The sequence below is a fragment of the Salvelinus namaycush genome, chromosome 22 (genome assembly GCF_016432855.1).
Source record: "Salvelinus namaycush isolate Seneca chromosome 22, SaNama_1.0, whole genome shotgun sequence".
Classification (NCBI taxonomy): domain Eukaryota; kingdom Metazoa; phylum Chordata; class Actinopteri; order Salmoniformes; family Salmonidae; genus Salvelinus; species Salvelinus namaycush.
In genome coordinates, this window is record NC_052328.1 from 24533505 (window position 1) to 24553642 (window position 20138).

General features: G+C 40.8%; 1 protein-coding gene across 1 annotated transcript in view; it reads left to right on the forward strand.

Annotated features, from left to right (window-relative positions):
- LOC120017685 (protein bicaudal C homolog 1-A-like) overlaps positions 1 to 20138 on the forward strand; it is a 76436-nt gene that overhangs the window by 27912 nt on the left and 28386 nt on the right. Inside the window, exons 3-5 of the mRNA XM_038960609.1 lie at positions 8086 to 8155; positions 14031 to 14110; positions 16321 to 16482. Of these exons, the coding sequence (XP_038816537.1) occupies positions 8086 to 8155; positions 14031 to 14110; positions 16321 to 16482 (312 nt within the window). The remainder of the gene's footprint in view (positions 1 to 8085; positions 8156 to 14030; positions 14111 to 16320; positions 16483 to 20138) is intronic.

The following is a 20138-nucleotide window of genomic DNA, read 5'->3' on the forward strand; positions in this document are numbered from 1 at the left end:
AACGCAGCCCTGTAGTTGTGTGCTGTTAAGCTAGTGTGAAAGGAAACTATTTAGATAATTTTTGTAGAAACTAGAGGGATAGAGAGAGGAAGAAATAGGAGAAAACGTGAAATGAGTCATCACATTGCAGTGAAGCAATCAGTTATGACTTTGAAGTGTCCATTGCAGCAAACCAATAGACATCTAAATTGGTTCGTTCCTCTGTAGATACCTAGTCACTTTTTATGTTGTAACAAGTGAAAAGAGTACTGATATATCCTACTCCACTAGAAGTACTGTTACTGTTGGAGCTAGGAACACAAGCATTTCGCTACACCCGCAATAACATCTGCTAAATATGTGTAATGTCCAATAAAATTTGATTTGATTTGTTACTTTAATGAAATTTTACTCAAGCAAACTACTAGTATAAAAAAAACTACTCAAGTAAAAACATTGACCTTTATAGCTAATTTCGCTAAGGTTACCTGAACGTTGTTACACATGATATTTTCCATGCAATACATTGAAAAAGTAAGAGAAAAGTAATGTACCAGTATGAACTAAGTTCATTTTATTGCTTGAGTTGCAGCAAGGTACATCTGTATAGAAAATAACTGGATTTCAATACTATTAATATTTGAAAATAAATCATGTATTGATGAATTATACAAAATAAAGTACATAAACAAAAAAATCACCCATTTACGCTCTTCACTCACTCACTTCCCCTTTCACTCACTCACCCATACAAAGGCCAAATGGGGAGTGCTGGGACACACTGGACATACCTAAAGGATTTGATGTCAAATTAGCTCTGAAGGTAATAACAGAACATCATGGAAATAAATATGTTTGAGAAAACCCCCCTGAAATAGAGAAGGGGCTATCGATGTTGGGGGCTATAGATATTGTATTAGATTGATTAACTATATATAGGCTACATACAGAGTACATTAGGTGATGTAGTGTTCCTTGAGCAAAAACAAAGGCGTTATGCTCTAACGCTCTCACGTTTCTCTGAACTTGCTGTTCAGTTTCATCAGGCGCTGATTTTGTGAACCGAGTTTATCCTGGCTCGCTTTGCATTAAAAGCAGTCCAACACAGCTAAAAAGACACTCACAAGCGTCAGAGGCAGGCAGGCCTGTGTTCAGTTTGAGGGACAGCTTCTTTATGTATGGAAAAGAATGAAGCATGTCCATCTGGTCTGACACACAGGCAAGGTACCCATCCATCTCCCCTGTACCTTGTAACCTTCTCGGCACCTTCTTCATCAGATGAATGCTGCCTTTGTTGCTCTGTCTCAAACTCTGTCATTGTGTCAAGATGATGCTTCAGATCGACCAAATCTGTATAGTGTCAAATACACATAGAATATTTCAACAAATTCTGCTTTATGTGGCAACTTAGTTAATCATATCACTGACATTATAATAGCCCAAACAGACTTTCTATTCTTGTTATTCCCAGTTACTGTGACTAGAGTGACTTTGTCAGTTGTTCTCAGACCTAAAAAGTTGTCTAATGTTGAGATGAGTCCATGTCTAGCTGTACCTACTGTGTACACTCACACAGGTATATTATGCACAGTTAGACTTACTGAGTCTCTGGCTTTTAGATGAACCATATTCTAATTTACACAGACCAAATAGCTACAGTACATAGCAAAATATCCTAGGATTCTCTAAATACTGTATGTCATGACCAAGCAAGCCAACGTTAACTAGCTAGCTAGCTACCTCACTTATGGATGTTAGACTAATGTTGTTAGCTAGCCCAGATAACTTACTAGCTAGCTAGCCACCACCACACATAGTGATATAGACGTGCTAGCCATAACGGCTATCATCATCGGGTGGTGGTTAGCCATGTAGCTACCTTAACTGCAAGGATAGTTTGCTAATGTTTGCATGCTAGACAACTAGGCTAACAGTAACGTATTGCAGCGACCCTGGATTATAAGCACTTTTGTGGCAGAGTAGTTGGCGCGCTGGGTTTGGTGCCAGAAGGTTGAGGGTTCGAGCTGCACTTCATGCCTGTTTCAATACTATAAATTGGTGTCGGAAGTGATCGGACCTCGCATCCACGACAGTACGTGTGCTTGACCGGTGAGCACGCTCCTGCAAGACTGCGTCCTGTGAGGTCTAGCATGAAGGTAGTAGTGTAGTGACCCTGGTTTATAAGCGCACACTTGAGCATGCTTTTGTGGAACCGTCGCTGGCGCGCTGGGCTTCGGGACTGAAGGTTGAGGGGTCGAGTCGCACTCCCTGCCTGTTTCGTTAGAGCAGTGGTTCCAAAACTTTTTATAGTCCCATACCCCTAGAAACATTCAACCTGCAGCTACATACCCTGTCTAGCACAGGGTCAGCGCACTCTCAAATGTTTTTTTTTTTGCCATTGTAAGCCTGCCACACACACACACACTATACTATACATTTATTAAACCTAAAAATTTGTGAGTTTTTGTCACAACCCGGCTCGTGGGAAGTGACAACGTTCTTATAGGACCAGGGCACAAATAATAATAATCAATGCTCTTTATTTAACCATCTTACATATAAAACCTTATTTGTTAATCGAAAATTGTGAGTAACTCACCATAGGTTAATGAGAAGGGTGTGCTTGAAAGGATGCACATAACTCTGCAATGTTGGGTTGTATTGGAGAGAGTCTCAGTCTTAAATCATTTCCACACACAGTCTGTACCTGTATTTAGTTTTCATGCTAGTGTGGGCCGAGAATCCTCTCTCACATATGTAACAGTTTTGCTTCCGTCCCTCTCCTCGCCCCTGCCTGGGCTCGAACCAGGGACCCTCTGCACACATCGACAACAGTCACTCTCGAAGGACCGTTACCCATCGCTCCACAAAATCCGCGGCCCTTGCAGAGCAAGGGGAACAACTACTTCAAGGTCTCAGAGCAAGTGACGTCACCGATTTGAAGCGCTATTAGCATGCACCCCGCTAACTAGCTAGCCATTTCACACAGGTTACACAGGTACGTGGTTGCAAAAGGCATCAGTGTCTTAACAGCGCGACTTGCCAAGGCAGGATACTCTGAGCGCAGCCCAATCCAGAAATCTGGCAGTGGCTTCTGATTAAATTCAAACGTTTCCTCCCTTTCACGATATGTCTCAAACTAAACTAAGTTCTTTCTGACTTTTTGAAAATCTTTCGACCATCATCGTTCAGTTTGTATGCACAGCTTGATTTGATTGACCCTGTATTGGCACAATGTGTGAAATTTGGATTTGATTGGGCAATGATAAAAAAATATATATATATCTGTCTCCAAGGGACTAGCAATCTTTCCATGCCCTCATAATCATCTATTATGAATAGCCTCCAAAATTATACTCTGTAACGGATTATTTTTAAAAGATAGCGAAATAAAATGCTCCATTCAAAACATACTCAAGTAAAAGTTAAATGACTTACTTTGAAAAATACTTAAAGTACAAACACTCTGAAACTCAATGACTGTGACGAGAGTATTTGTATAGTCTCTGGTTTTAAACAGTAGAAGATATTGTGCAGTAGCTCTTAATTTTGGATTATCTTTTGAACTATGCACATATTAGTTGAACGCCTTAAGGTAAATGTCTTTTCCCCAAACATAATGGAGCTTGTGAGAGTTAGCACATGGATTGTTGGCACACGTTCAATTCATCCGATCAGTCTCATTGGATGAAAACCGTGGATGGATCATTAACTAAGACCCTCTGCTCTCAGCTTCTGTTGAAACAGGAGAACTATCTCTCAATTCCCGCCCACATCCCTTTACCTTCCTAAACCCTCTGTCTCTCTCTAACACACACATACACACACACAATCTGAATCCACTGCTGCACCAATGCAATACAGGAAGAAAGTCCACTCCATCCATGTTGATTGCCATCGTGCCACACACACACATGTATAAACTCACGTGCACCGAGCACATGTGGCTGTTTTTATGACATTGCCATAATGACATCCTGTTCGATTTGGGTTACAGTATGTAACTGCACCTCCTGCAAGATCCAATCATCATAATTTATTATGAAACTTATCATAACACTAAACGTATGCATTATTTGAAAAGGGTGTGGTAGTAGAAAGACTAAAGAGTGGAACATTAAATGTATAGTTAACCTAATTTGTGCAAATATCTGACCCATTTGAGAGGTATGTGCTGGCGCCTTCATAAAAATAAACTCCATCCACCCTTAAAATGGTGTGTGGTCTGTCTGAAATCACTCCCATCTGTATGGCCTTGCCAAGAACAGCAACTATGAAGAGGAAGAAAGTTCCTGAACAAGACCCTATAGAGAGAAATAAATTGAATGGGCCGTAAAGTTTGGACTTTGGAAACTATATAATTGCATATACCTCTATAAACACACGTTGTGTGTTTCATCACAATTTCAATCATTTGACATCACTTTCATAGGGTTCTGCACTGCTTTGTATTATCTGGCTTTCCAAACATGCCAGGCCTTTACTGAGGCATACATTTCCTGATTGGACGCAACAACGGCCAGTGGTCATCTCATAACTATTGTGTTGCCTTGCATGTTGCTATGCGACATTATACAATTCCTGTATCCATTTTATCATGTTATATCATACAGTATCTGATCATAGCCCATTCCCTGGCCATTCCTGGATTTTGTGTAGTTTTGCCAATGTCAATATTTTGGTAGAAATGCATTACATATCTATGTACTGGTGTAGCTGAAGAACTTAAATGCCACATGGAGTAAAAAGACGAGTTGGGTTTCTTCACCGGGACAATCATTTTGTGGAATTAATATGAATACCTCGGTGACAAAATGCAGAAACCCCATTTATTGGCTCATGAGACTGATACAATTGGGGAGGGAAAGGTCCAAATGGGGGAGGGGATCAGAGCCGAAATTCCTGAACAACATGAAGAACAAAATGTTCTAGAGATGTGTTTTCGTTATACAGTTGAGTGGGAGCACGTGTTTATAGAAGAAAAGTCTACGGGGGGTTCATATAAAATGTACGATAAGATGCTAACTTGTGTATCATGATGAAGACAATGTGCTAGAAAGTGGGAGAGAAACGGAGATAAATCTCTGATGCAAATCTTGGATTTGGATATCCCTGGGGCTAGATTTTCCAGTGTAAAATGGTACAACGGAGTGGAGTCCACAATTATTAGAGGTCAACTGTATACTATGTCGTCCTCATAGTTGGAAGCAAAACATTGTTTCCACAAAGTCCTAGCATGTTAGAATCCGGTAAATTAGTATCTGTCCGATTCAGAAAACAAACTGCTCTATTCTGTTTGTTAGGAAGGAAATACATCCAAAATTATGTTTATTTTCCCTTCACCCAAAAGACTACCTTCCTGGATCTCTATTTTATTGGTATTATCCTGTGAAATGGTTAGAAGTGTCACAGCCACGAGCTTTCATGAGAACTCCAGCTTGGCAGGGGCTTTTCCTGCTATTAGATGAAGATAATACCCAAGACCAGTACATGAGCCAAGGTCTTTAGTGAGAAAGGGAAAAATGCAACTCAACAAGACACATTTGTTATACTGTAGGAATGTGATTTATATTGTGGAAGTGTTTTTTTGGCTGCCAATACTGTAGTGGATTTGTTTTATTGGTTTCAATGAAGAAGGCAGAGACATAACAACCAGACTAAATTGAGACTTTTCATAAAAAGAGTAACTTGTTTTTTCCCCAAAACATAAGTTTGTAGCTTTTGTATTGTGAATAGGCTCCACAATCAGTGATGCTACATAGAAGAACTATGTGGATGCATCAGTCCATCTGTGATTTGTAAACACTGGAAATTAATAACTAAGCCCAACCTCTACCCGATATTGAGTTTATTTTGTATAGGTTACTTTTTCACAGATACAATAAATCTTACCTTTGCAATTGAATTGACTAGATCAGTTGAATTTGAAATTGTTGAAATTCAATATTGTTATGTATGTTTACATGGGGCCCTGCAATAACTAGGATCAATATTTTTGTCAATCTTATTGCAAGCTCAAAGTAAGATTGTGAAGCATGCAAGTACCCCATTATTATGTAGCCAACGCACACACTCTCTTCTTTATGCTCCACTTCACTTTCCATATTTGTGTGTGATTATAGTATGTTTGAGGAACTCAGTGAGGCTTGAAGGGCCGTCCACTCAACCATCAGTGGTCTTTAACAGTGTGGAATACCGGAGTGAAAATGCACACGTTCAACTAGCACTGCCCTACTGGTGTTTGAGACTGGTGCAGGAAAATCTGTCAGTCAGTTTGGAGGGTGTTTAGAGGATGCCATGCAGGCCCACTTCCCAAACATATGGAGGAATTTGGACATTTCCCCTATGAATACTGTGCTGCATGAAGATAGGAAATTGTAGAATGAAGGCTGTTCTTTAGTATTTTTCTTAGAAATGCAGTTCAATACATAAATAGGGACCATAGATCCAGCAATGTGACAGTTACTCTAATGAGTAAGTACTGTACAATCCTGACCATAGACAGGGACATTTACAGTAAGCATGTTGTCCCTCTCTGCATGGGTTTCCATGTGAGGCCCTTGCATAACCACTGAAGCCCAGGAAAAACATGGATCAGCTTCATACTGCATGAGGGAACAGTCATAAGGCGCTCACGTGTCCAAGCCAGTCTTGAGTTCATTCCTTCTCCATCCAAAAACATGAGCCCCCGGTACGCGTTAAAGCAAACAATCACGACAGGACCTTTTGTAAAAACAAGGAAATTGATGACAAGGACAGATCTCTGTGTTTTGGAGATGAATGGTTTTCAGAAATATTCATTTCTAATGTGAACCACCAGTCAGCAGGTCTCCATAAGGCGATGCAGATGGTTCATGTTTCTCAGGGCTTAACTGTGTGATCCCCAGTCAATGTTCAGGAAGTTAGGTGAAGGTGAGCGGCCTCATGAGCGTGTGGATGAGGAGTGTAGTACCTCAGAATAGCATACTCTGTCCTCTCAGACTTTGCTCTTTCTTTTTTTGGGGTTCTTTTTTGTTTCACATTTGTGCAAATGCTCCTGGTTACGATGGGTAGGCTAGTCAACAGGCTCTCACAGAATGCAGCTGACACGTTTCATGTTGTCCTAAACCAACAACATCCAGTCCACTTCAGAAAATATGTAGACGTCGGCTTTTTTCGTCACTGAGTACCGCCGGGAAACATTTGTTTCAGTAAGTTTTTATATCAAAAGGCATGTTTTGGCTTGATCGTACCATTTCTCCACCGTTCTGGTTCATTTCTCCAGTTTCCTTTTTTGAGTTTGACTTTCGCGCACGTTCTCTCCTTCAGAGTGCAAGGCCTTTTTAGAAAATTGTTGATGGTAGACCTCTCTTCGTAGGTGCTCTCCAAAGTCAGCATGGCAAGACGTTAGAGGAGGTGTAAGGCATTGTCCCAAGTTTAGACAAGCCTCGAGCCACATTCAATCAGCCATTAAAACAGCAGAATTGTGAATGTTTCTGGCCAACGCTGACTAGAACGTGGTCCTCATTTAATACTGTTTATTTGAAGTGAGGCTGGATCTCTTATGTTTAAAATAATCTCTCTTAACCCTGAAGTAAAATCTTGCATAATTTGGTCAGCTGCGTGATTAACCTTTGTGTTCGTACATGTTAGAAATTGTGAGCTCCGGCAAAATGAAGTCTCCACCCTCTCAAGAGGAAACTCTCAGCCCCCCCACACACATGCGCAAAGCACTGGAGTTGAAGCAGTTTAAGCACCCCCTTCGCCCAATCCTGAAGCGTCCAAATAACCAGTGACGAAAACCCCCAAAATGTAATGATGCTAGTTATCTCATGCATCGCATTCAGTCCCTGCAGAATCTTCAGTCTACATGCAAAATCTGCCCACATGAGATTGTTTAAAATGACACCTGTGTTAAGATGTGTGTGTGTTTATAGCAATGTGTACCATGCAGTTACCATCTGTCATGTAAAATTGGTCATCTAAACAGACTACAGTATAGGCACTCTCAAGAAGAATCATGGCGCAATTATCGGTTTTCTGATCTCCATTTCTGTACTATTGAACTAAGATATGTAATAACACTTTCTTTTTCCTTTTATTGAATATGACCAATATCTATTTCAGGTCATGGATGAAACCAAAACACAGATAGCGTGGCCTTCCAAACTGAAGATCGGCGCCAAGTCCAAAAAAGGTGAATATTTGTTTTGATTGTACAGATCAGCTGTAGTTATATAAAAAAGAACATCCCTCCTGTTTACTGCCCTACAATTCACTCCACTGTTGCTTTTTCATTTCCGGATGTAAGTCTTTAGGTTTGTTTGTGGAAGATATATGCTGATTATGTCTATACATGAAGAGTATAAATCAGTTTATTTTCAAGGACAACGTATGCTTGTTTGTTTTCCCTCTGAAAGACCCCTAAGTCATTTTTATAATCAAGAAAAAGGTCACAGCAGTATATTCATATTTTGACCACTTACTCTTCTCTCTGGTCAGTCATTTCAGACTTTACACCAATTTGTAAGTTTGTTTGAGGGCACTTGAGTTAGAAGTTATGTGCATGTAATGGCTGAGTTGTTCCACTGCTCTGTTGTTCCACTGCTCTGTTGTTCCACTGCTCTGTTGTTCCACTGCTCTGTTGTTCCACTGCTCTGTTGTTCCACTGCTCTGTTGTTCCACTGCTCTGTTGTTCCACTGCTCTGTTGCCAATAAAACACTACAGCTATTTAAAGCTTGTCCGGGGGAGGGTTGGTTTTGACCTGCCCCCTTTGTTGTCCTCAAGGGAATGCCAGTGTGTCTTCATGCCAAATGTAAAATCCCATAACTTGATGTAACTTCCTGGAAACTTTTTAACAGCTCTTCTACCCCCAGTCGATTTAGAGTGTGCCCCACCCATCCTCCCAACTTCATTCACAAATCTAATTTCCATTGAGAGAGCAGTTTGTCCATTTAATTTCCGTCCTATGATTTGTTGGGTGTCAGCCTTTTAGTATTACGTAAACCAAGAAGAGGCATGAACAATTTCCACTAATGTCTTCCAGTTATCTCATGAGTGCATGCACTGCATTTTTGTGCCTTTGGAGGAAAAACACATGTATTTGTGGTCATGTGTCCTTCACAACCAGAGGGGAGAGAGTACTTCTTGGTACTATAATCAACCCTGTAATCTACCCAGAATGACTGGATAGCCTACACCTGTGAGTTTGACCTGAGGATAGCCATCAATCCCCTTCCATTCTGCTTCTCCACTCTCTTATGTCTTGGATATTTGGAACATTAAACTACCATTATGAAAGTCAATCATTTACAAATTGGAGGTTGCTAAAACTCAAACTATTTGTCCCACTTTATGTAATCATTATGTGTCGCCGTTGTCTCTGAAAAGCGACGCTTGTAGTATTTTACTCTGCCCTCTTAATGCCTGTGAGTCATGAGCAAATGTGAGAGTTGTTTGCAAGGCCTCCGTGCAGGTCCCCTCAGCCTCTCCATCAAAGTGTCAGGCCTTAACACCTTCAGCTAGCACCACTACCACCTGCACCAGTGTGATAAGACCATAGTCCGGCCCCTAGAACAGGCCGTCATCAATATACCGTCAGGTGATTCATAGCAGAACAGTATCTCTGAGAGGCAGGCAGGCTCATATTACACTTTACCAGAACATGTCACCATGAGAATAAATGGCTAATGTCTTTACACATTTATATGTATGACCAGTGGGAAATGCTCCGACTATCCATCTTAGGATATGTTTTGAATTGACAGCATTTTATTGTTTAACTGTTTGTTTGGTTTTTACATAATTTTATACTTGGTTGTTACCCATTTCACCGATACACTTTCTGTTCAGAATATGCAATATAGTAGCCTATCAGTTAATTAAATACATCCTTGCATGACAATGGAAGACTTCATTCATGGATAGGCTTTTTTGAACAACATTTTGGTCTTTATCACTACTCTCGACACATAGCCACAGAGTAGTGACTTACACCTTTAATATACAAATGTAAAAATAAATATATATATGATAGACATCACAAGTTGTCAATATAAAAGAACGGTAGAGCATATCAACAGCGCCTACTGTAGGTCAGACCGAGCCTCGTGATCAAGGAAAATATTTAATTTGCTCTACTCATTATGAAGTTGGGCAGTTAAACGGCACCCAACATCAGTGTTGGGTTAGTAGTGCATGTAGTAGTTTCCTCTCCTTATGTTGAAGTGGCCTATGGCCATGCTCGCACATAAAGTTTAGGAAAACATATTTGTATCCTGCTTCTTCAGTTCTGACAGTGATCACAGGCAACATGTAATCGAAGGTAGAACTTTATGCAGGGCTTCATTCTATTCTAATCAACATTGGAGAGGTTAGACATAGTGCCTTCGGAAAGTATTCAGACCTTGACTTTTTCCACATTTTATTATGTTAAAGCCTTATTTTAAAATGGATTAAATAAATAATAAATCCTCAGCAATCTACACAAAATACCCCAAAATGACGAAGTGAATTTAAAAAAAAAAAAATTATATATATATTTTTGCAAATGTATACTTATTTACATAAGTATTCAGACCCTTTGCTATGAGACTTGTAATTGAGCTCAGGTGCATCCTATTTCCATTGATCATCCTTGAGATGTTTCTACAACTTGATTGGAGTCCACCTGTGGTAAATTCAATTGATTGGACATGATTTGGAAAGGCACACACCTGTCTATATAAGGTCCCACAGTTGACAGTGCATGTCAGAGCAAAAACCTAGCCCTGAGGTCAAAGGAATTGTCCGTAGAGCTCCGAGACAGGATTGTGTCGAGGCACAGAACTGGAGAAGGGTACCAAAACAATTCTGCAGCATTGAAGGTCCCCAAAAATACAGCGGCCTTCATCATTCTTAAATGGAAGAAGTTTGGAACCACCAAGGCTCTTCCTAGAGTTGGCCGCCCAGCCAAACTGAGAAATCGGGGGAGAAGGGCCTTGGTCAGGGAGGTGACCAGAGCTCCAGAGTTCCTCTGTGGAGATGGGCGAACGTTCCAAAGTGACAACCATCTCTGCAGCACCACCAATCAGGCCTTTATGGTAGAGTGGCCAGACGGAAGCCACTCCTCAGTAAAAGGCACATGACAACCTGCTTGGAGTTTGCCAAAAGGTACCTAAAGACTCTCAGACCATGAGAAGCAAGATTCTCTGGTCTGATAAAACGAAGATTGAATTCTTTGACCTGAATGTCAAGCGTCACATCTGGAAGAAACCTGGCACCATCCCTACGGTGAAGCATGGTGGTGGCAGCATCATGCTGTGGGGATGTTTTTCAGCGGCAGGGACTGGGAGACTAGTCAGGATCAAGGCAAAGATGAACAAAGCAAAGTACAGAGAGATCCTTGATGAAATCCTGCTCCAGAGCGCTCAGGACCTCAGACTGGGGTGAAGGTTCACCTTCCAACAGGACAATGACCATAAGCACACAGCCAAGACAACGCAGGAGTGGTTTTGGGACTCTTTATGTCCTTGAGTGGTCCAGCCAGAGCTCGGACTTGAACCTGATCGAACATCTCTGGAGAGACCTGAAAATAGCTGTGCAGCAACACTCCCCATCCAACCTGACAGAGCTTGAGAGGATCTGCAGAGAAGAATGGGAGAAACTCCCCAAATACAGGTCTGCCAAGCTTGTAGCATCATACCCAAAAAGACTTGATGCTGTAATCGCTGCCAAAGGTGCTTCAACAAAGTACTGAGTAAAGGGTCTGAATAGTTATGTAAATGTACTATTTCAGTTTTTATGTGTAATTTTTTTTTTATATTTCTCAACCTCTTTGCTTTGTCATTATGGGGTATTGTGTGTAGATAGTTTTTTCGCCTCATCAATTTAATCCTTTTTAGAATAAGGCTGTAACGTAACAAAATGTGGGAAAAGTCAAGGGGTCTGAATATTTTCCGAAGGCACTGTATTTATCTTTTGTGCAAGTAGTCCAAGTTCATGGCATTCGGTCAAGGCGGGCACTCTTTACATGCGGGAATCATTTGGAAAATGTTTTGCTTTTCTGGAAATCGGGACAGCAGCAAGACCATTAACCTGAACTCGACTTCCAACTTGTTATGTTTGTTCAGCCGCCATTCTTTCACCAATCTTTCTTCGTCTTTCAGTCATTTTACAGATGTTAAACATCTGCGGTACCTAGATCCAAATTGACTTGAATTCTGAGCGTTTGTGTGATACTTCAGGGTGTAAGCCCATGCTGGAAAAAAGTATTTGCCAGTAAGCAGAGGGTTCAGAAATTGTTAATTTTTTGTCAAGTGTCAACTACCAAGACTTTTCTTCTTAGCTGTATTGCCATATTTTTGCTTTTCTAGGTGTTTTGTGTGTCAAATTAACACTTAAGGTGTTCCACAGTCAATCATATGAGTACACACCGCTCACTTAAAAAATGTGTGGGTGTTCCACGTCACACATAGCAACACTCATTTTGCCCCACTAATGAGTACCAGATGTGCAGGTTAGGCCAGTGGAAGGCCAACACGCCCTCTGCTGGTGAGATGCCACCAGAGGAAGTAGATGTGGACTTTACAGTCTCTAGTCACAGCTGTGTGTTTGGAATGTTTCCTAGAACCAAAGCTGTGTCAGTCACCTCTAATACTGCTGTGTTTTTCCTTTGTTTTTCTGTCTGACTGCGCCCACTCCTATCTTGATGTAACCCAATGTGGACTTGAGGCATTTGGGTTGTTTTTGTTTCGTTTTTTTTGTCTCACAGCATTTTTCTTTTCACTCTTCTATGATCTTGTTTCAGCGTTGAGGCCACGGAGGTCCCATGTCGCACTGACGAGATCCACACGGCCTTCCACTGCTCCCACAATCCCTCCCCAGGCCCATTTTTTAAAAAATGGAACACTGAGGCTCCTAAACACTTCCCTGCAGCAGCATTCCAGAGCCTAGCCAACCCAGATCTCTCCTCAGTAGGGACCAGGGCCAGTTCATGTGCTTTCCTCTTAGTTTTTGTTTTGTGACTCTATGGAGAGTTTCTGTTTGGTTGTGTAATTGGAGCTTTGATGTGGTGTTCGGCCTATACAGCACAGGATACAATAACGGACTGTTCTGTTTCTTTGAATGATGGTTTCAGTAATAGTTTACATTTGGATGAACTCTTCTGTTTTACATTATACGGTTTTACCTGCATTTTCCTGCTCATTACCTCTAAAATCTAAACCCAACCAATGTCAATGGGTTTTATAAAGTGTCTGTAAACAAACTCTGAATATAAATATTTTCTTCTGTAAGAGTATACAAAGTAAATCGTAGCTATTTGGGGTGAGTGTGTGGGGAGGGGGGTTCCTGGAAGGCGCTTAACTGACATCCTGCCCCTCCGTACAGTCAAGAAAGGGGGGCTCCTAGGAGCTGGCTCACTGCATGCCCAGATGGACTCTACAGCCATAAGCATTAGCAGCACTGTGTATTTATGTTGTGAGTTGCTGTACAAGAGCTGAGAGGGTCTCTACAAGTGCAGTTTACTCAAATAATTGACACATTTGCCCAGATAATGTATTATGATGTGCAGATATTTTATATTTTCTCTGCAGTTTTTGAACTGAACAGTTGTGATGTAGTAGACACATGTGTAGCCATTTAGGTAGTATTTAGTTTAGCTTGACTCAAAGGACACAACCTTGATGTTTGACCACTGGAGGAGGATTTCATCTATTTAACCAGACAGACAGAGGAACAGTGTTACGCCTTTGGCACTGATCGACTGGATGAGGTTTGTAGGAATGAAGTGAAACACATGGGACTGCCTTTATCTCTGGGCTAATTTAAGGGGTCATTATTCTGTCTTTGTATCCAGTACTGTCTGACTGATAGTGATACAACATTGCTGTGTAAGAGCCTATAATGAGAGTCATCACATCTGAAAGGAGCATTTACGGTAGTGCTTTACCTGATGTCATAACGGATCCCATCAACTCATAGGCTTGGGAAAAGGTGTTCAAATAGTCTCTTCTTGAGATCTTGATCTCTCCACCATTTTCTCTATGTCTCTTTTTGTTCTCTCTCTCAACCTGTCCTCTCTCTCCTCCAGATCCGCACATTAAGGTTTGTGGAAAGAGAGACAACGTGCGGGAAGCCAAAGACCGAATCATGTCAGTCCTCGACACAAAGGTATGTATGAATGATGGAAAGGTTTTTGTTTTGTTGTCATGGCAACACCAACACTGACCTCCCAAAATGATCAGCTAGAGGATGGTAGACACAGATGGATCCAATGAGTGTCTTATTTTATGCTCTAGAAAGCCTTGGTTTGCTTCCTCTTCAATTTGAGAATCTCAGACTTGTAATATGACTTGCCACCAAGGTGTCCAGTGCTTAATTTCCTGAGTGTGTAATGGCTTGGCATGGTGCAAGTCTTGTCTCTATGGCAACAAACATCCTCATCCTAAAATGGGCACACCATAGCACCCCCTGTGGGCGGGTTTTATCATAACACTCGAAAGTATTTTCTCTGCACACGGTAGAGGGCTTCACAAATCTAGCAGTAACCGAATACCTGCTTTTCTAGGTCCCGAGACCCGATCCGGGACCCAACCGGGTTTGGATCCAGAATTGTAAATAATGTTACGGGTCTGGGTCAGATCTGATCGTCACGGTTATGTGTAACTTTAACTGACTTGTTCGGAAGGGCCCGTACAGATCTGAACGCAACTGCTGAGAGAGAACGAGAGAGAGAGAGAGAGACTGCTATTTACAGTGGTGGAAAAAGTAACACATTTTCATACTTAAGTAAAGATACCTTAAAAGAAAATTACTCAAGTAAAAGTCACCCAGTAAAATAATACTTGAGTAAAAATACTTGGTTTTAAATGTACTTAAGTACATTTAAAAGGTCTTATATTAAGCAAACCAGATGACACAATTTCGTTTTTTAAATTTACGCATAGCCAGGGTCACAGTTCAACACTCAGACATATGTGTTTAGTGAGTCCACCAGATCAGAGGCAGTAGGGATGACCAGGGATGTTCTCTTGATAAGTGCGTGAATTAGACAATTTCCCTGTCCTGTTAAGCATTCAAAATGTAACGAGTAATTTTGGGTGTCAGGGGAAAATGTAAGAAGTAAAAAGTAAATTATTTTCTTTTGGAATGTAGTGAAGTAAAAGTTGTCAAAAATATAAATAGTAAAGTACAGATACCCCCAAAAAACGACTTAAGTAGTACTTAAGTACTTTACACCACTGGCTATTTAGCTAATATTCTGAGTTGTCATTTGTAACTGTAGGATGAGAAAGCGTATGCACTGCAGCTTCAATTAGCCTAGCTAGCTAACGTTAGCTAGCTTAACTAGCTTCTCCTGGTTTGATGCAGTCAAGACCGGTAATACGTAATCATATTTGATGATAAATAACCTAGCCATGGCAGCTATTAGTCTACTATAGCGCGAGTCGGCTTGGTTGGTTGCGGTCTCTCCCTCCCTGCTCCGTGTCACTCGCTTACAGTACAGCCCATCCCCGCCAGCTAGAGCGGCACCTCTCCCTCCCTCCTCTCACGCTGTATCAGCTCTGGTTAATAAAGTAGCTTAAATGACTTTTCTGCTGCTTCCTTCACTTGAATCGGACCGGGTCTGGATCCAACCAGGTCTTTACGGAATGGGTCTACTTGTCCTTGGGTCAGTTCGGAATGGGTCTCTATATTTTTTAAATACATTTATGCATATAGGGTCCGGGTGAGAAAGCCCCAGGTCCGTTTCGGAACAGGTCCAACTTTTTTGACCCATGAAGACCTCTAGCACATGGTTGGCTGGCTACATATTGCACCCCAATGAGTTGAATATGAAACAACTATGATTAGCTGTCATTAATATCAATGGATTTGTCAAGTGAAACTTTTTGTAAACAACATACTTTTAGGCTTATCTGCTTCAGCTCCATGTAATTGGATGTGATTGGTTATATTCCTCATGCCTCTAAGTGGAGCATTGGGGACTGGTATTAGCTTCTCGTGGTGGACCCATCTGCCTGGCAGTGGTGTTGTACCAGAGCCGTGGGTGTGGGTGGAAGAGATGCATCCTATTTGTCTTCAAAGTCATTCTACTATTATAGACTGATAGTCTAGTTTTGTTCTGGCCCGTTAGCTTGAATGCTCCTCGGCTAATAAACAATGTCAATATATTTTTTTATTTTAGACCGCTGTGCCACTCGGGAGCCCCAATATTTAAGCTGTGTCAATATTCACAATATTGTCATGGTTTACAGTCATATGTTGTTATAGAATTTAATATTTACGCATGTTAGATTTCTGTCATATCATTCACTATTAAGTGAACATTCTGGCAGGCCTGCTTAAGAAGTGCGTCTGCCCCTCCTTCCTCTCCCCAGCAGAGTAACAGGGTAACCCTTAAGATGGACGTGTCCCACACAGAGCACTCCCACGTCATCGGCAAGGGAGGCAACAACATCAAGAAGGTGATGGAGGACACGGGCTGCCACATCCACTTCCCCGACTCCAACCGCAACAACCAGGCGGAGAAGAGCAACCAGGTACAGAGAGATATACCACCGTATATGTACAATTAACAATGTATACTGGATCTGATAGACTGAATACTAGTTAATGTGCTGTGCCATCACCAACCACATTTGTGTGGAACTGTCATGGGTTCTCTGTTTGCACAGGCTGTATTTACTTTTTTTTAACCACATGGAACTGGTATACAGTTGAAGTCTGAAGTTTACATACACTAAGTTGACTGTACCTTTAAACAGCTTGGAAAATTCCAGAAAATTATGTCATGGCTTTAGAAGCTTCTGATAGGCTGTGGATGTATTTCAAGGCCTACCTTGCAAACGCTGTGCCTCTTTGCTTGACATCATGGGAAATCAAAAGAAATCAGCCAAGACCTCAGAAAATAATTGTAGACCTCCACAAGTCTGGTTCATCCTTGGAAGCAATTTCCAAATACCTGAAGGTACCACGTTTATCTGTACAAACAATAGTATGCAAGTATAAACATCATGGGACCACGCAGCCAACATACTGCTGAGAAAGGAGACGTGTTCTGTCTCCTAGAGATGAACGTACTTTTCTGCGAATAGTGCAAATCAATCCCAGAACAACAGCAAAGGACCTTGTGAATATGCTGGAGGAAACAGGTACAAAAGTATCTATATCCACAGTAAAACGAGTCCTATATCGACATAACCTGAAAGCCTGCTCAGCAAGGAAGAAGCCACTGCTCCAAAACCGCCATAAAAAAGTCAAAGCCAGGTTTGCAACTGCACATGGGGACAAAGATCGTACTTTTTGGAGAAATGTCCACTGGTCTGATGAAACAAATATAGAACTGTTTTGCCATAATGACCATTGTTATGTTTGGAGGAAAAAGGGGACGCTTGCAAGCCGAGGAACACCATCCCAACCGTGAAGCACGGGGGTGGCAGCATCATGTTGTGGGGGTGCTTTGCTGCAGGAGGGACTGATGCACTTTACAAAATAGATGGCATCATGAGGTGGAAAAGGATGTGGATATATTGAAGCAACATCTCAAGACATCAGTCAGGAAGTTAAAGCTTGGTCGCAAATGGGTCTTCCAAATGGACAATGATACCAAGCATACTTCCAAAATTGTGGCAAAATGGCTTAAGGACAACAAAGTCAAGGTATTGGAGTGGCCATCACAAAGCCCTGACCTCAATCCCATAGAAAATGTGTGGGCAGAACTGAAAAAGCGTGTGCGAGCAAGGAGGCCTACAAACCTGACTCAGTTACACCAGCTCTGTCAGGAGGAATGGGCCAAAATTCACCCAACTTATTGTGGGAAGCTTGTGGAAGCCTACCTGAAACGTTTGACCCAAGTTAAGCAATTTAAAGGCAATGCTACCAAATACTAATTGAGTGTATGTAAACGTCTGACCCACTGGGAATGTGATGAAAGAAATAAAAGCTGAAATAAATCTCTATTATTCTGACATTTCACATTCTTAAAATAAAGTGGTGATCCTAACTGACCTAAGACAGGGAATTTTTACTAGGATTAAATGTCAGGAATTGTGAAAAACTGAGTTTAAATGTATTTGGCTAAGGTGCATGTAAACTTTCGACTTCAACTGTATGTCCTCATTTGAGTATGTCCCATTTGCTAGTTGCTAGAGTGGCATTCAGTGGCAGTATTGCAGAGAGCCGTTGTCATTGGCTGTTTTGATTGGCTGCACCATAGGAAGCCAGTGTGTTTGGGCTGGATTGGATAGATGTGCAGTAGGAACCAGCTGTAATTACCATTTACATACACCTCTGGAGGAGGCAAGCTGCCAATTTATTTGTTGTTGAATGATTATCATTTTTTTAACAATACAAAACATACAAACGACAGCATACAAACGCTCACAAAGATCAACAAAATCACACCTGCCCAGACCCACCACCTCACGCCCTCAGCGCCCGCATTACCTCAAACTACACCATTTTGTTTCTCTCTGTCACTCAAGCACTTTCAACATTTAGATAATAACGCATTTGACCTTTCCATTGTGTTATAGATGGAGGATTATCGAGAAAAGTATTTTCCAACTCATCGGGTATCTCACTGCCCTCTCATATGCCATGTCTTTAAAAATATGCAGACAGACGGATTCAAAGTATATTGACATTGTAATACTTCTGACAGACAATTTTTGAACTCCGCCCATAACTTTTGGACTTTATAACATTCCCAGAAGGCATGGATTATTGAATCATTGTTAGTTTTACACTTAAGAGACGACTCTGCCGTTGTGCTGTAGAAATTGTGAATTTTTTCATTCGTTTATACATTAGTTTATACTTGATTAAGCATGCATTTTCTTTAACTGTAATTTGGTTAGATATGTTCCAACATTCCCTCCATCTTGTAACAATATCAGTTATATTTAAGTCTTTGTTCCAATAGTTTATATTTTCTAACAGATTGTCAGTTGGATAGGCTCTCTGCAAGGTTTTGTATATCTTACCTATCATATGAATATCCTTTTCTGACTCAAATATGATTCCCTCAAGATTGCTTGGATATACAAAAGATTTAGAAAAAAATGTTGTGATATTAAACTTTTATGTTGCATGTATTTGAAAATATCTACATTGGTCAGTCAAAAATGGCTTTAAAAAAAAATGTATTTCCTATTACCAAGTCATTTATGGTTTCTATGCCTTTAGTTTTCCATGTGGACCAATTTATCAGAGAATTCTAAAAAGCTATCCAAGGATTGAAGTTAATGTTCTTAGCTTTATCCATTGAAGATAGACATGAAAAGATTCAGGGGGTGAGCATGTGCATGTTCATTATGTACTCCATTGTTCCTCTTTAGTGCATTTAACAATATGTCGCAAGTTAAAGCTTTGGGTGGCGAGTTGATAGAAGTCTGGAAGGTTAAAACCACCCTCTGACTTGGGAAGATGTAAAACTTTCCTTTTTATTCTATGAGTTTTTTTTGCCCATATAAAGTTTGTTATGACCGAGTATACTTTTTTAAAGAATGTCTTCATTGGTATTACTGAGAATAAGTCTGAAAACGTTGGTTTATTCTACCTGTAAGATTTATGGGACGATTGTTCCATCTAAGTAGATCTGCTTTGATATTGTTAAGGAATGGGATAAAGTTACCTTTTATATATTTGTTGTTGTCACTCATTAAGCATCTTATGTATTTAATATTTTTGTGGTTCACTTAAAGGATTGCTGTAGATCGAGTTATTCTGGTTTCTTTCCTATGGCCATTTCTTTTTTTCCCCCTCTTTTTTTGTTGTTACCAGACTGGGGCTTAATTTGTTCAGAAGTGCTGATTAAATTTATTCCGGAGTGATGACTCTGTCGGCCAAAGCCTGGTTTGCTCCGTTATGGTGAGTTACAGATGAAGGGCTTGAAAAGGGAGAGAGGAGGAGAGAGATTACCGATCCGCTGGCAGGATATCTAATAAAGGCTTTTATCTTTTTTATTTTATTTATGTCACAATTATTTTAATCACAGGCACACAGTCAGGATGTAAAGTGATGAAAGGAAATGGGTGGGTCTGTGTTTTTAATAGTGGGTCTGGGTTCTTAAAGATGGTAAGAGTCTCCAAACCATCTTCCTCTTTATGGTGTTATTCTGATTGGGTTGTGATGAAAAACAACCATTTTTGGGCGGGATTTTTTTAATACACCTAACCAGCACTTGTACTTGACC